Raw genomic sequence first — 17,111 nt, forward strand, 5'->3', positions numbered from 1 at the left:
AATGAAAAGAACACATTAAATATCATTATATGATTATATATATATATATATTATTTTGGTGAAGATACCAATCTTAGGGATTGTCTAGTTGGCAAACACTTTAAATAATAATAAAGACTGCAATAAGGCAAACGTGCACCCCATAACAGATAAATTAATTTCCTTTGTGATGTAAAAGAAATTATTTAAAATGTTGAAAAGTATAAGTTAAAACATAGATTTCTATAATAAAGCTTTTTCTTCCTTTAATGCCGATGTATAAATGCAGTGTTATACTACCAAACATTTATGGAGACTAAAAATGGCAACAAAAACTCTCACTATAGCATTATTCTGTTCCCTAATTTATTTATTTTATTAGACTATGATTTATCGACTCATTGAGAGAATAAAACATCTTGGGATCTAAACCTGCTGAACAGAATTATTGATCACGGTAACTTCCTGCATCCAATGTTCATCCTGACCCGTCCAGCAGCTTCAGGGCGTTTTGGTTCTTCTGTCACATTTTACTCTCTGTGGCCTCGGCTTGTCCCTTCAAAATAAAAGTCCTGCTCCTCTTTAGAAACAGAGCCATGTGACTAAAAGTAGAACTAGAACACGTCGTTAAAGCAGAATAACTCAGTTATTATGACACGAGTCATTAAAAAGAAAAAAACATGCGTACATACTGTAAATATTTAACATTTTACAACTTCTCTCTCCTCTGTGTTCACTTCCTGAAGTTGAGTCGAAGTTTCTTTGTGGTCACATGACTGTTGGTCTCAGATGAAGCAATCATGACGTCATAGTTTTTACCCAATCTGATTAAAATGAATGGTTTATTTGGGGCGAGCTTATAAATGAGATGCGTAGAATAAAATATGTTTAATGAAATATCACTAATGTTTGACAGCGTCTGGCTGCGATAACGGGCAGTTTTGGTAATTGTTCAAATTAAACGTGCTCTTGAATCCTGCTGCTTTAAAACGTGACGATTCTTCCGTCTCTAAAATGTGGTTGAGCATGTAGGACGGCAACTCACCAATCTTATATTATATATATATATATATATATATATATATATATATATATATATATATATATATATATATATATATATATATATTCTAGATTAATTGTTTGATCAAAAATGTGGAAAAATATCTCTCTGTTTCTTCATGTGGACGTATTTAAATATTTAGTTTCACCAACAATCCAAAACCCAAATATATAAAATGCATAAAGATATGAAAAATAAAAGGGTTTTTTTGCATAATAAATGTTTTTTGTAATATGAATGGGGTGGACAAAATAATAAGAACGCATATATATATATATATATATATATATATATATATATATCAACTGCTGCATATAATAATCCAAATAAATAAATGTATCTATCAGTTTGCTCATCACACATTCTGACCAACCGTCCACAATCACAAATATATTCATTTCAAAATAAAAATAAAAGAATTAAGACACTAGAACATTCCATTTGACAAAGTATTTGTTTAAAAAAAAAAAAGATCACCAAAACTCTTCAAATAAAAGCTGACAAATTTTCGGCCAATCAACTAATCGAATAATCGATTGATCAGCCAGTCGTTACTTAATATTCAACGTTCTGGCTTTTAATAAAGCGCTGATTAAGGATTCTGAATGGATCTGAGAGAGATTACCAATTAATATCCTCTTAGAAACAGAGAAGAGACGAGAAATTATTATCAAGAAGAAGGAACGCCTGACACGAACAAACGGAAGAAGCAGAAATGTAAGTACAACTTTGAGGTACTTTACACGAGTACTGCAATGTTCAGATACTATATAATTCTCCACTACACCTCAGAGGTACTATAGTAGTTTTTACTGTACTATATACATATTGTACTTTTTCCTGTACTACACCTCAGAGGTACATGTTGGATGTTTTACTGTACTACACCTCAGAGGTACTATAGTAGTTTTACTGTACTATATATCAGGTACATATTGTACTTTTTAGTGTACTACATCTCAGAGGTACTATAGTAGTTTTTCCTGTACTACACGTCAGAGGTACATGTAGTACTGTCACTAGTACTGTGCAGTCTGAGGTGCTACAGGTGCCTGATTTCCATCATCAAGATTTAGGCTTGAAGTGTTTACCCAAAAATAATACAAAATAAAGTGTACAATAAGAAAATCCGGCCAAGTGGCTGAGGCTATATTATAATAATAATAATAATAATAACAATAATAATAATAATAATAATAATAACAACAAAGTAGTCATTTACATCACTTTTCTGTGTGTATAAAACAAAAAGGTGCACAAGTCCTACACATAAATATATAATAAACATACATATTGCCTGTATCAGCACCGCATCGCACAGCCTGGCGTCCAGCAACACAACATGTTATTGAGACGTCCAGGAAGTCGAGTCCAAACGGGCACCGACCACCACAGACACACACATTGCAATGCAACAGACAACAACCCCACACACACAACAACGCAGCGGCGCAGCAGCCCTGCAGACCACCTCCACCTGCTGCAGCCACAGCCCGCCGCAGCAGAACAAAGCGGCGTGCCGCTGCACGTTATGCAAGCAGACACACAAACACACACACAAAAAGACAGAATATCAGACGGTTTTCTCCCACCTACCTGAGCCGAGCAGCGTAATGAACGCAGAGGTGTGGAGGCCGCAGCTCCCCGCGCGCGTAACAGGTGATTAACAGCAATATAAACGTGATATCTGTGCGCGGCCGTGCGGATAAGAAGCTCTCTGGTCGGAGCCAGAGGGAGAAAACAGGAGCGGAGGAGCCGCTAACACGCTGCTAGCTTAATGCTGCGCTGAGCTAAGCTACGCTACGCTAGTGTCGGCTGTAGATGCCCGTTAATAATATAGTTCCTTTTGTTTCCGCTCCTCGACCCGGACCGGAGAGGAGTGCGTCCGCTATGAATACCTATCATTCCGCTGATTGTTGTCTTTTTGAGTGTATTGTCACCTGGAAACCAGCTAACAAGCTAAGCTAGCTCAGTGAGCAGGAGCTGGTTCTGGGGGGGCGGCTATAACCTGGCACCTTCCTCATTGCACAATGACTCCTCCCCCTCCTCTTCCTCCTCCTCCTCTTCCTCCTCTAGAGCAGCAGATCATTTTAGAAAAGAGGAGAGGGAGGGGGGGAGATCATGGAGAGTGACGTCACCCGTGCATGATCACGTATGTTATGATCCATGCATGTGCAACGTCTCCTCTTTCTCCTCCCATCATGCACCTGGTGATTATAAGTGTCCCTGTGTGTGCGTGTGTGTGTGTGTGTGTGTGTGTGTGTGTGTGTGTCTGCAGTGAGCTGCCAGAGGGCAGTGCAGCGTGGAGAATATTCCAAATAATAAAAAAAAAGTCCAACCTGCCTGTTTTTCAGACCTCTGTTGCCCTGGAAACAGGTGCTGAGATTTCCCATTTCTTCATTTTTTTTTTATAGCTACACACACACACACACACACACACACTATCCATATTACTCCTCTACGCTCCACACTGCTGCTTCCTCCCCCACGACCTGCCGCATAGTACAATCACACATTCACACACACACACACACACACATACACACACACACAGACACACACACACACACACACACACACACACACACACACACACACACACAGACACACTTTCCAATCTACTACTGCAGTCATTTCACAATGTCACAGGACAGAGTGACTGACTCCTCCACCACATAGCTACACACACACACACACACACACACAATAGACACACACACACATACACAATAGACACACACACAATAGACACCCACACACACAATAGACACACACACACTCTGGCCGAGGCGTTGACCCTCCTATGACTCTGACACGGTGCTGCAACAACCTGACCTGCAGGAGGAAATTCAATTAAAATGGGACTCTCAAGAAGGTTCACCTCGCTCCTCTATCTATTTATTAAAGGAGGCGAGGATAAAGATATATATTTATAAAGCTCATGTAGAGATCCACTGCAGGTGTTCATTATTATTATTATTATTATTATCATGTTTAAATATTCAGTTGTTAGCAGGGTGCGTGTCCTCACTCACTCTTCATGCCTTTTTAAGTCATCCGCTGTGTGTGTGTGTGTGTGTGTGTGTGTGTGTGTGTGTGTGTGTGTGTGTGTGTGTGTGTGTGTGTGTGTGTGTGTGTGTGATTGTGCATACCATTGTAGTGACTTCTCTCTGGCAGGAGGCGGAACATTCCAGGGCTGACCCAGAAAATAACACACACACAAGCGCGCGCGCACACACACACACACACACACACACACACACACACACACACACACACACACACACACACACACACACACACACACAACCTGAGGTCCTCCACCCTCTTTTTCAGTGTCATGTCCTGAAGCGTGAACATCCTGATGTTGCAATCAATCGTCCAACCTATAAAATAAAAATTATAAAATAAAACATGTTGTTTAGGATTTAAATTAGATTTGAATAGAATATAAAATAGATTACAGCTGTTACATTAAATAGCTGCTTACACTTTTAGACAATAATAATAATAATAAAGTATTACATTAATATTGAAAGCAGAGGGTCCACTAATAAGTACTTTTGATATGAATAAATCATTCAAAATTAAATACATATATTATACATCATTTATAATTCTTTATTTTTTTATAAAATAATTAATAATTAATTATAAGAAATGTAATTAAATACAAAATTAAAAAAAGAAAATTGTTGTTGAAGGCTCAACTTGAGCAAATGACGTGAACCTCCTCACTGCGGCGCGAGATGACGGATTCTTCTTCTGATGATCGATCATATCGACACGAGAAGAAGAAGCCGTTACTTCTGGCGGCTCACTGCTGCCCCCTCGTGGTCAAAGATCAAACGCCACCAAACGCAGTATTGTGCTGGTACAACAGCAGTAGATTAAAGTATTATGTGTTATAATAATATAAAATCTATGTGTTTTAATGTGTATGTAAATACACAGTAAAAACACATGGATTTTCCACCACATTAATTAATTACATTTATGTTTTGTTTTTTAAATTAAATATCCACTATTTGTGTGGCAGCTTCTGAAAAGAGTTCATGCTGAGGATAATAATACATAATATATTATTATATATAATATTAAATATGAATGAGAACACTCCATGTTTCTTTACGGGAGGTTTCGTGTGTAATGAAAATATAAAACAGACTTATTGCCTCGCTTCACTTTCGTTTTCTCCTCAAAGTGAAAGTAACGAGAGGCGACCTCGCTGCTGGAGCCGTTTAGTTACAGACAGCCTCGTGAAGTCTGCGGCTGAGAGGTGAGTACCTGTACCTGTACCTCTACCTGTACCTGTGCCTCTACCTGTACCTGTAGCTTTAGTGACAGCAGTTCACCTGAAGCGGAGACACAGGCGTCTTCTTCAGGTTGAGAGTCTGCGCAGAAGAGAGAAGAGACGACGCGTGTCTGTGTTTAAGTCTCCATAGTTTGTCTTTCTGCGTTTAAATACGACCGTTAGAGAGAAGTGGAATACATATGAGATATTAGAGGAATAAATATGAAATATTAGTGGAATAAACACGCTGGCAGGAAGTCAGATCCTTCATTTTCTGTAAGTCACTACAGGAGCTTTCATGTGTTGTTTCTGGCGCCCCCTGTGGACTAAAGCGGCAGTGTCTCCGAACCTCTCATTTAACAACATCCGGGTCCTGATAGTCCGCTCTCAGTCCTGGTTCTGGTTCCTCCAGCGGGTCCAGCAACACGTCCCGGTCTCTGTGGGACAATATCTCACTGTCATTACAAATATCAGTCATTTAGGAAAATAGAGCAATTTTACAAACGTTTTCTTTTCCTCAAAGGTGTGTAAACAAGTGACACCTTACATATAAGGTGTTTAGTTTCTTCAGTTTAAGTTGTATTCTTTGTACCCCAAAACAAAGTGTCTCAACCGTCCCAACCTTACAATAAACCATAAATATATTTAAAAAAAAGATTAATAAAATGCTGGACATTGACCAGTTTTGGTCAGAAAGGTGTTACATCATTTGTTGAACAGGTAGTTGCTCCTCCCAAAATAAAAGCACACATTGACTTCCACACGTTTCCTTTTTGTTCCACTTCCTGTGTGTGAAGCTCCAGACATGACCAACAGAAGCTCCCAGATGAGAGACCTGCTGCAGCCTGAGGGGCGCTCAGGTCAGGCCTGCTCCTCCTCCTCCTCCTCACCCTCCTCACCCTCCTCCTCCTCACCCTCCTCCTCGTCCTCCACCTCCTCCTCCCTGCCCTCCTGCAGGAGAGAGGAGGCGATGAAGAGGGAGGCCTGCTCTTCCTCCTCCCCCTCCTCCTCCTCCCTGCCCTCCTGCAGGAGAGAGGAGGCGATGAAGAGGGAGCACGGCTCTTCCTCCGGCTGCCCGCTGGACGAGCTGAAGCATTTCTCACCGGGCGACGACCAGCGGGAGCGTCTGACCTTCAGCCGGACGCACGCCGTCCTCGTAGACGTGAGACTCTGTCCTTCCAGTCACCGAGTGCTTTTACTCAAGTTCTGATGCCAGATACTTCAGCTGAGCGTACAACGTATTTAGAATAGTGTCCCCTCTTTACTTTGCTGCTCCTGAGGGAGCTGAAGCCGTGATCTCTGACCTCCTCAACACACAAGACTCCATTGACAAAAGCAGTGATTTAAGCTCTCAGGAGCTGCTGGACTCCTGCTGGTGTGTTTGTGTTGCTGAGAGACTTTGGTGTTTTAAAGAGTTAATTCAGATTCACCAAAGTCACACAACCACACACACACACACACACACACACACACACACACACACAGCAGCCCGTGTCCTGCAGGTCAGATCACTGTTGTCAATGGAGTCTGGGGGCTTTGGTGAGATCGCCAACGGCAACGTCAGCAAAGTAAACAGGAGGAAATATTCTGAATATATTGTACACTTAAACTTAAACCTTTTATTTTAAGATGTTTGTTTCTCTGCTGTAATCCACTGGATATGAATACCACACTGTAGAAGTACTCCATTACACACCCTGTGATCAGACACAGAACAGTAGTATTATTATGTACTTAAGTATCAGTAGTAAAAGTACTCATCGTGCAGTAAAATGTTCCTGTGGCTGATTCTATGTGACATTATGGGATGGTTAACACTGAAGCATCAATGTAGAAACGTTAGCTACGTTATATACGGTCAGGTTTAGTCCAGCTGTTCCCAACATAGGGGTCGGGTCCCTTTCAAGGTCTGCCTGATAAAGCTGACGGGTCCGGAGACGAACAAGAAGTTCTGATAATCATTTTAATTTTTTTGACTTTTCTCCATTCTTTGTTTTCCCCTAAATAATAAATGTTATTCTCAGGCGGCCCTGTTTAACAGTGGAGGAGGACTCCTGCCTCAGCCGGGGAAAGACGTGTGGCTCAGCAGCTGTGTGAAGATGCCGAGTTCCCCTTCCAGCAGGATGCTCACCTCCGGACTCATGAAGGTCTGAGGCTGTTCACCTGCTGCACGTTCTGCTGGACACAAGACTGATGAAGACGAGGAAACACTTCTTATCACCACTAGAACATCTAGAACATCTACATCTGAAACATCTAGAACATCTGAACCATCTAGAACATCTGAACCATCTAGAACATCTGAACCATCTAGAACATCTGAAACATCTAGAACATCTGAACCATCTAGAACATCTGAACCATCTAGAACATCTGAACCATCTAGAACATCTGAAACATCTAGAACATCTGAAACATCTAGAACAATCTAGAACATCTAGAACATCTACATCTGAAACATCTAGAACATCTGAAACATCTAGAACAATCTAGAACATCTAGAACATCTACATCTGAAACATCTAGAACATCTGAACCATCTAGAACATCTGAACCATCTAGAACATCTGAAACATCTAGAACATCTGAAACATCTAGAACATCTGAAACATCTAGAACATCTAGAACATCTGAACCATCTAGAACATCTAGAACATCTGAAACATCTAGAACATCTGAAACATCTAGAACATCTAGAACATCTAGAACATCTAGAACATCTGAAACATCTAGAACATGTAGAACATCTGAACCATCTAGAACATCTGAAACATCTAGAACATCTGAACCATCTAGAACATCTGAACCATCTAGAACATCTGAAACATCTAGAACATCTGAACCATCTAGAATATCTGGAACAGGGGTGGCCAACCAGTCAGAGACTAAGAGCCACATTTTTTACTGTGTTACTGCAAAGAGCCACATCATACCCCCCCTCCCCCCCCCCCTGAGCCAAAAATTAAAATGTCTCTGTTACTACGACATAAATCCATTTAATTTAGGGTTAAGAAACCAACATTACTCTATCAAAGATCAAACTTAAAACAGATGAAAATAACAAAGTCAAAGATTAAACACACGTTATTATATTAACTTTGTTCAAAGCTTTTTTGTCACAGTTGAGAAGGACATAACTCTAAGAACATGCATGTGGTCTGGGGCAGTGGTTTAACTGATCTGGCTGCAGGACACACCATCTCCCTGAATGACAAGCCGCGACCAAAGCGAGGAACATTTTCAACTTCTCAATTTGATTTAATGAAAATATGGCACCTAGGTTTGAACCTGAGATAGTGTCACAGTATGCCAAACAGAAATATTCCCTTTCACACTCAATTAAAAACCCAAAAGTGCTTCTTAAGGATACAAGGTAATACAACACACATAATAATGTTATAACTTCAGCCTTTTTGAACATAACAAAAAAAAGTTTGGGAATGAAGCAAACTATCACAAATAGTCCGATGTGTAAACTCACGCAAGTAAAGTGTTGTGAACGCAGCATTGAGGAGTGTGTGAATATTCAATTCAATTCAGTTTATTTTATATAGCCCAAAATCACAAATTAAAATGTGCAATCTGTACAAATAACATCCTGTCCCGGGACCTCACATCAGATCAGGAAAAACTCCCCAAATAAAGATAGTAAAATCCTTACACAGGGAAAACAGGAAGAACCTTCAGGAGAGCAACAGAGGAGGATCCCTCTCCCCAGATGGACAGAAGCAATAGATGTCATGTGACCAGAATGAACAACGTAACAGAGTTACAACACATGACATCAATATGACTGAAATTGAATAAATTGCACTCTGCCGCATTAAAAAATCCCTTCAAAATAAAAGCACAGGATTTTTTTTTTTTTTTTGCCCATGTAAAATGACCGTCCTGACGGACTGAAAACGTGTCCGCGAAAGACTGAAAACGTGTCGCAAATGACTGAAAACGTGTCCGCGAAAGACTGAAAACGGGTCCGCGATTTCATGGCTTTCAAGCCGTCGCGCCTTGATTTCGACACCAGTGGTCTAAAGTATTTGCAAAATCAATAAAAAGATTAAAAAAAAAAAAAAACACAAACTTCGATATGAACGCAAGAGCCGCATGAAACCAGGCAAAGAGCCGCATGCGGCTCAGGAGCCGCGGGTTGGCCAGGCCTGATCTAGAACATCTAGAAACATCTAGAACATCTGAAACATCTAGAACATCTGAAACATCTGAAACATCTAGAACATCTGAAACATCTGAAACATCTGAAACATCTAGAACATCTGAAACATCTAGAACATCTGAAACATCTAGAACATCTAGAACATCTGAAACATCTGAAACATCTGAAACATCTAGAACATCTGAAACATCTAGAACATCTGAACCATCTCGAACATCTAGAACATCTGAACCATCTAGAACATCTAGAACATCTAGAACATCTGGAACATCTAGAACATCTGAAACATCTAAAACATCTGAAACATCTAAAACATCTGAACCATCTGAAACATCTACATCTGAAACATCTAGAACATCTGAAACATCTAAAACATCTACATCTGAAACATCTAGAACATCTGAAACATCTAGAACATCTGAAACATCTGGAACATCTAGAACATCTAGAACATCTGGAACATCTAGAACATCTGAAACATCTAGAACATCTGAACCATCTGAAACATCTGAAACATCTAAAACATCTACATCTGAAACATCTAGAACATCTGAAACATCTGGAACATCTAGAACATCTGAAACATCTAAAACATCTGAAACATCTAGAACATCTGAACCATCTGAAACATCTGAAACATCTAAAACATCTAGAACATCTAGAACATCTGGAACATCTAGAACATCTGAAACATCTAGAACATCTGAAACATCTAAAACATCTGAAACATCTAGAACATCTGAACCATCTGAAACATCTGAAACATCTAAAAAATCTAGAACATCTAGAACATCTGGAACATCTAGAACATCTGAAACATCTAGAACATCTGAAACATCTGGAACATCTAAAACATCTAGAACATCTAGAACATCTGGAACATCTAGAACATCTGAAACATCTAGAACATCTGAAACATCTAAAACATCTACATCTGAAACATCTAGAACATCTGAAACATCTAAAACATCTACATCTGAAACATCTAGAACATCTGAAACATCTAGAACATCTGAACCATCTGAAACATCTACATCTGAAACATCTAGAACATCTGACACATCTAGAACATCTGAACCATCTGAAACATCTAGAACATCTGACACATCTAGAACATCTGAAACATCTGAAACATCTAGAACATCTGACAGGATCTTTTCTGTTGGCAGCAAGCGAGCCAGACAAAGAGGTGGGAGGTGATCTCCAAGAAGCTGAGCGCTCTGGCCAAGAAGACAGCGGCGAGCGCCGAGGATGTGGAGGTGAGACCTGTTTCACTCACCTGCCGATCACTCACCTGTCGATCACTAACCTGTCAATCACTCACCTGTCAATCACTCACCTGTCGATCACTCACCTGTCAATCACTCACCTGTCGATCACTCACCTGTCACTCACTGACCGTAATGCGTCTAAAAGCTGCTTGTGTCTCTCAGGACGCCATCATGAAATACAACCCCAAGTATAAAGGCCAGTGGTCCTTTGACGCCCTGTGCAGCTTCGTGAAGGTCAGAGGTCAGAGGTCATGCCTGTGCTCTGAGTCATTCCACCATCACATGTCTGAGCTCACATGTTGTTTGCAGGCCGTCCCGGACACAGAGAGCTTCTTCTCCAAGCTGCTTCCCAAGATGGCGGCGTTGGCTTTGAAGCTGCCCGAGTTCGTGAAGAAGGTGTGAGACTTCTGTAGAACACGAACTTCAACGCTGCACATTTCACGGAGCTTTTCCCCTTAAACCCTTACAGTTAATAAAGAAAACATAATATATTACAGTATATTAGTTTATCCATTCATTATCTGAATTTGCATCTTAAAGATGACAAATAAAGGGGCATATTTAAAGATATATATATATATATATATATATTAAAGTTTTTTTAAACCCCTAGAATCTGTGTTTAATTCATAATAAATCTACCCCCAAGATCCTGCAATTAATTCACAAAAAATCCTAAATACATAATAATTACATTTGATAAATATTTCAGAATATTAGTTTCAGTCTTTTACATGAATCAAAATAAATTCAGTCTATTAATATATCCATTAATCATCTGTTTAAAATCCCTTAAAACATTTTCTTACCCCCTAGATTCTGCATTTGATTCACACAAATAATCCTATATATATATATAGTTATATTTGATAATAATCCTAAATATATAATTATATTTGATAATAATTCTATAATGATATTTGATTGTAATCCTAAATATATATAATGATATTTGATAATAATCCTAAATATATATAATGATATTTGATAGTAATCCTAAATATATATAATTATATTTGATAATAACCCTAAATATATATATAATTACATACTAAATATATATATAATTATATACTAAATATATATAATGATATTTGATAATAACCCTAAATATATCCTATATATAATACTCTATATATTCTACCCTGCAGGCCGTGCCGCTGCTGAAGAGGGGAAGCTCCGCCTCCATCTCTCTGTCTCAGGCTCAGATCTCCTGCCTGCTGGCCAACGCCTTCTTCTGCACCTTCCCGCACCGCAACGCCACCGGGGGCAGCACCGAGTTCAGCCAGCTGCCGTCCATCAACTTCACCCGGTCAGACACACACTGCTTGTTACAGTGTGTGTGTGTGTGTGTGTGTGTGTGTGTGTGTGTGTGTGTGTGTGTGTGTGTGTGTGTGTGTGTGTGTGTGTGTGTGTGTGTTCACTGTGTGTTCATGTGTGTTAACTCTTCATCCTCAGACTGTTTGGTCAGTGGTCGTTACAGAAGAAGGAGAAGCTGAAGGCCGTCCTGCATTACTTCCATGTGGTGACGGACGAGCGTGAGTGGAACCGTGTGTGTGTGTGTGTGTGTGTGTGTGTGTGTGCGTGTGTGTGTGATGCTCAGTGAAGATGTGTGTCTCTCTGCAGACACTAAACCCAGCGGTTTGGTGACGTTTGAGCGGCGCTGCTTCAAAGACTCAGAGATGCCCGACTGGAAGAGGTGATGATAATAAATAATATTCATGATGAAAGTAAAGATGATCTGCTTTAAGAAGTGAGATCCCGTTGGAACTGTGCCATGAATCACTCACAATGATGTCCGTCCATTTGAAAGATCTGTAAATAAAGATCATGTTGTTCCTCAGATGTGAAGAGAAGATGAACAAACTTCACGTGTCGTCTCACGGAACCATCGAGAGCGAGGGAACCGGTCTGCTGCAGGTGAGAACCATCAGGAAGCAACTGGTGACTCACACCTCACCAGGATTATTTAATGTATTCAGAGATGGAAGACATGATGTCCATGACACTTTACATCAAACCTGTGTGGTAACACTAGATGGAAAATGTACACTGAAATACTTAACGGCAATGTGTGTGTGTGTGTGTGTGTGTGTGTGTGTGTGTGTGTGTGTGTGTAGGTGGACTTTGCCTCCAGCTGGGTCGGTGGAGGCGTTCTGGGCTCTGGTCTGGTTCAGGAGGAGATTCTGTTCCTCTTGCATCCTGAGCTCATCGTGTCTCGTCTCTTCACGGAGAAACTCGGGGACAACGAGTGTCTGATCATCACGGGTAGAACACCAGTAGAACACCAGTAGAACACCAGTAGAACACCAGAGAACACCAGTAGAACACCAGTAGAACACCAGAGAACACCAGTAGAACACCAGTAGAACACCAGTAGAACACCAGAGAACACCAGTAGAACACCAGTAGAACACCAGAGAACACCAGTAGAACACCAGTAGAACACCAGAGAACACCAGTAGAACACCAGTAGAACACCAGAGAACACCAGTAGAACACCAGAGAACACCAGTAGAACACCAGTAGAACACCAGTAGAACACCAGAGAACACCAGTAGAACACCAGTAGAACACCAGAGAACACCAGTAGAACACCAGTAGAACACCAGAGAACACCAGTAGAACACCAGAGAACACCAGAGAACACCAGTAGAACACCAGAGAACACCAGTAGAACACCAGTAGAACACCAGTAGAACACCAGAGAACACCAGTAGAACACCAGTAGAACACCAGAGAACACCAGTAGAACACCAGTAGAACACCAGTAGAACACCAGAGAACACCAGTAGAACACCAGTAGAACACCAGAGAACACCAGTAGAACACCAGTAGAACACCAGAGAACACCAGTAGAACACCAGAGAACACCAGAGAACACCAGAGAACACCAGTAGAACACCAGAGAACACCAGTAGAACACCAGTAGAACACCAGTAGAACACCAGAGAACACCAGTAGAACACCAGTAGAACACCAGAGAACACCAGTAGAACACCAGTAGAACACCAGAGAACACCAGTAGAACACCAGTAGAACACCAGAGAACACCAGTAGAACACCAGTAGAACACCAGAGAACACCAGAGAACACCAGTAGAACACCAGTAGAACACCAGTAGAACACCAGAGAACACCAGTAGAACACCAGTAGAACACCAGAGAACACCAGTAGAACACCAGTAGAACACCAGAGAACACCAGTAGAACACCAGTAGAACACCAGAGAACACCAGTAGAACACCAGTAGAACACCAGAGAACACCAGTAGAACACCAGTAGAACACCAGAGAACACCAGTAGAACACCAGTAGAACACCAGAGAACACCAGAGAACACCAGAGAACACCAGTAGAACACCAGTAGAACACCAGAGAACACCAGTAGAACACCAGTAGAACACCAGTAGAACACCAGTAGAACACCAGAGAACACCAGTAGAACACCAGTAGAACACCAGAGAACACCAGTAGAACACCAGTAGAACACCAGAGAACACCAGTAGAACACCAGTAGAACACCAGAGAACACCAGTAGAACACCAGTAGAACACCACAGAACACCAGTAGAACACCAGTAGAACACCACAGAACACCAGAGAACACCAGTAGAACACCAGTAGAACACCAGTAGAACACCACAGAACACCAGTAGAACACCAGTAGAACACCACAGAACACCAGTAGAACACCAGTAGAACACCAGTAGAACACCAGTAGAACACCTGATATAAAATATGTACAATATATCTTGTTTTATGTGGAAGAACCGTGTGTCTCCAGAGCAGCCGTCGGCTCAGCAGGAAGTCTCTCATGGTCTCTCTGGTTTCAGGCTCTCAGCGGTTCAGCCGGTACTCTGGTTTCGCAGACAGCTTCCAGTGGGCGGGGCCTCACCAGGACAACCTGCGCAGGTAGAGAGCTGCACGACTCTGGGGCCCCAGTGTGTGTGTGTGTGTGTGTGTGTGTGTGTGTGTGTGTGTGTGTGTGTGTGTGTGTGTGTGTGTGGATTCGTTACCTCCCCCAGTCCAAATGACACACGCAGACCTTGATGCTGGTTGGCAGTGTCTTTATTGGGACTCCGTCCATCCCATGGCTCACATCGCCAACACACACAACACACACAACACACACAACACACAACCTGCTCCAGCTGAGGCCAATTAGGTCTCATCCCGACACCTGTTCCCTGAGTCGCCTCTCCCCCCCTCTCCAACTGAGCTAACCACGCCCCCACACAGTGTCTCACCACGTCTCTCCTCCAGAGACCAGTGGAGTCGTCTGAAGAGAAAGATTCTGGCCATCGATGCTCTGCACTACAAACACGAGAGAGATCAATACAGCATGAAGCATGTGAGCAGGGAGCTCAACAAGGTGGGCTGCTCCTCACATTGTTATTATTATTATTATTATTATTATTATTATTATTATATTATTATATATATATATATTGTAATATATATTGTAATATATATATATTACAATATATATATATATATATTTATATATATTATAATATATATATTATATTATATATACATTAATATAATATATATATATATTATAATATATATGTAATACAATATTATAATATATATATATATATATATATTAATATAATATCATAATTATTATATAACAACATATAATGGCCATATAGTGAAAACTTGTATATAGAACAATATATGGGAATATATACTCACATCAGATACGGTTCAGATATTTGTTTTCTGTATACTGTATCAATTCAATTCAGTTTATTTTGTATAGCCCAACATCACAAATACAAGTTATCCTCGGAGGGCTTTACAATCTGTACACATGACATCCTGTCCCGGGACCTCACATCGGATCAGGAACAACTTCCTCAAAAAGATAGTAAAAACCCTTTCACAGGGAAAAAAAGTGGAAGAAACCTGAGGGAGAGCAACAGAGGAGGATCCCTCTCCCCGGATGGACAGAAGCAATAGATGTCATGTGACCAGAATGAATAACGTAACGGAGTTACAGCACATTACATGAATGTGACAGAAATTATTCATATAATGAGTAGTATGCATGAGGTCCATTATCCAGATAGCCACGACCCATTAAGCAGAAGGAGTCAATATCAATAACCATATTTATTTTTAATTGATTATTATTATTTTAATTTGAATTATATAATTCTTTATTAGTTATTTATTTTATAGTGTGCATAGTCTGTATTTGATGTGGTTGTCATTTTTCCGTGGTTCTTCCGGTGTCCCTGAAGGCGTACTGTGGATTCAAGGGTCGCGACCCCAACGAGCCCGACATCGCCACGGGGCAATGGGGCTGCGGCGCCTTCAACGGAGACGCTCAGCTCAAAGGTACCGCACCGCCGCCACCACACTCTGGGGTCCAGTCCCATCTCCACCTGATGGACTCAGAGGCGTCCGTGAGGGTTTGGTTCTGTCCCATTGTCACATCGTAGCATGTTGGGAATTACCCACAATGCATAGCAATGTGACCAATGGAAGCATGAACACGTAATAAAAAGTTAAACAAAGAGGCGCGTGATAAAATACATTAACACCACAACATTACGGCTTGAAGATGGAACATGAAAACACATGACATCAGAGGAATGCAGCAGAGATTATTTTGGGATTTGGGACTGGGCCGTCCTGAGCTTCCTCTCCGTGTGCAGCCGTGATCCAGCTGATGGCGGCGGCGGCGGCCCACAGGGGCGTGGCCTTCTTCACCTTCCGGGGCGAGGAGCTGCAGCGGGGCCTCCAGCAGACGCACCGCCTGCTGGCCGCCGAGGGAACTACAGTCGGTGAGCCGCCGGGACGAGCAGCGGCTAAACGTTAGCTCGTTGTTGCTTTAAAACAAACAAACAAACAAACAAACAAACATCTGCTTCTGCTCTCCGCCACAGGGAAGCTGTTCTTGCTGCTGGAGGACTACTGCGCCGTGCAGCGGGCCTCCGGTCCTCACGTGGATCTGTTCCACTTCATCAGCACCAGCAGGAGTCAGCTGTGAGGACCGAGGCAGCCGCCACTTCTCTGCACTAAAACAACAACAACAACAACAACAACAACGTTTTAACAACAAGAAGAAGAAACCGCTCCGAAATGTTCTTGATTGTAAAGATAATTATTTTGCATGAGCACCTTGAATGTGACACAAAGATGATGATAGTAGAAGTGGAGGGAACTATTTCATAGAACAGTTTGAGAAGATTCAGTCGATTATTAAGTAAACAACATTTAAAGTTTAAAAAGACGACAAAGCTGATTCATGTTAAAGTAAAAAAGAGCAATACTAATGTACTAATGTACAAATACTAACGTAACAAAAACACATTTCTT

At 41.2% G+C, this 17,111-nt stretch overlaps 1 protein-coding gene across 1 annotated transcript in view; it reads left to right on the forward strand.

The window, feature by feature from the left end:
* Window positions 1-6,378: 6,378 nt before the first annotated feature.
* The window catches only part of pargl (poly (ADP-ribose) glycohydrolase, like), a gene marked incomplete at its 5' end in the record, with an annotated part of 10,893 nt that continues 160 nt past the window's right edge, over window positions 6,379-17,111 (forward strand). Inside the window, 15 exons of the mRNA XM_079235275.1 lie at window positions 6,379-6,498; window positions 7,361-7,483; window positions 10,677-10,766; window positions 10,941-11,012; window positions 11,088-11,174; window positions 11,930-12,090; window positions 12,237-12,316; window positions 12,405-12,477; window positions 12,623-12,698; window positions 12,899-13,046; window positions 14,612-14,690; window positions 15,042-15,150; window positions 16,031-16,127; window positions 16,448-16,576; window positions 16,679-17,111. The exon at window positions 16,679-17,111 is cut by the window's right edge and continues 160 nt beyond it. Of these exons, the coding sequence (XP_079091401.1) occupies window positions 6,379-6,498; window positions 7,361-7,483; window positions 10,677-10,766; window positions 10,941-11,012; window positions 11,088-11,174; window positions 11,930-12,090; window positions 12,237-12,316; window positions 12,405-12,477; window positions 12,623-12,698; window positions 12,899-13,046; window positions 14,612-14,690; window positions 15,042-15,150; window positions 16,031-16,127; window positions 16,448-16,576; window positions 16,679-16,782 (1,548 nt within the window). The 3' untranslated portion in view covers window positions 16,783-17,111. The remainder of the gene's footprint in view (window positions 6,499-7,360; window positions 7,484-10,676; window positions 10,767-10,940; window positions 11,013-11,087; window positions 11,175-11,929; window positions 12,091-12,236; window positions 12,317-12,404; window positions 12,478-12,622; window positions 12,699-12,898; window positions 13,047-14,611; window positions 14,691-15,041; window positions 15,151-16,030; window positions 16,128-16,447; window positions 16,577-16,678) is intronic.

The sequence above is a fragment of the Taurulus bubalis genome (genome assembly GCF_910589615.1).
Source record: "Taurulus bubalis genome assembly, chromosome: 19".
NCBI classification, from domain to species: domain Eukaryota; kingdom Metazoa; phylum Chordata; class Actinopteri; order Perciformes; family Cottidae; genus Taurulus; species Taurulus bubalis.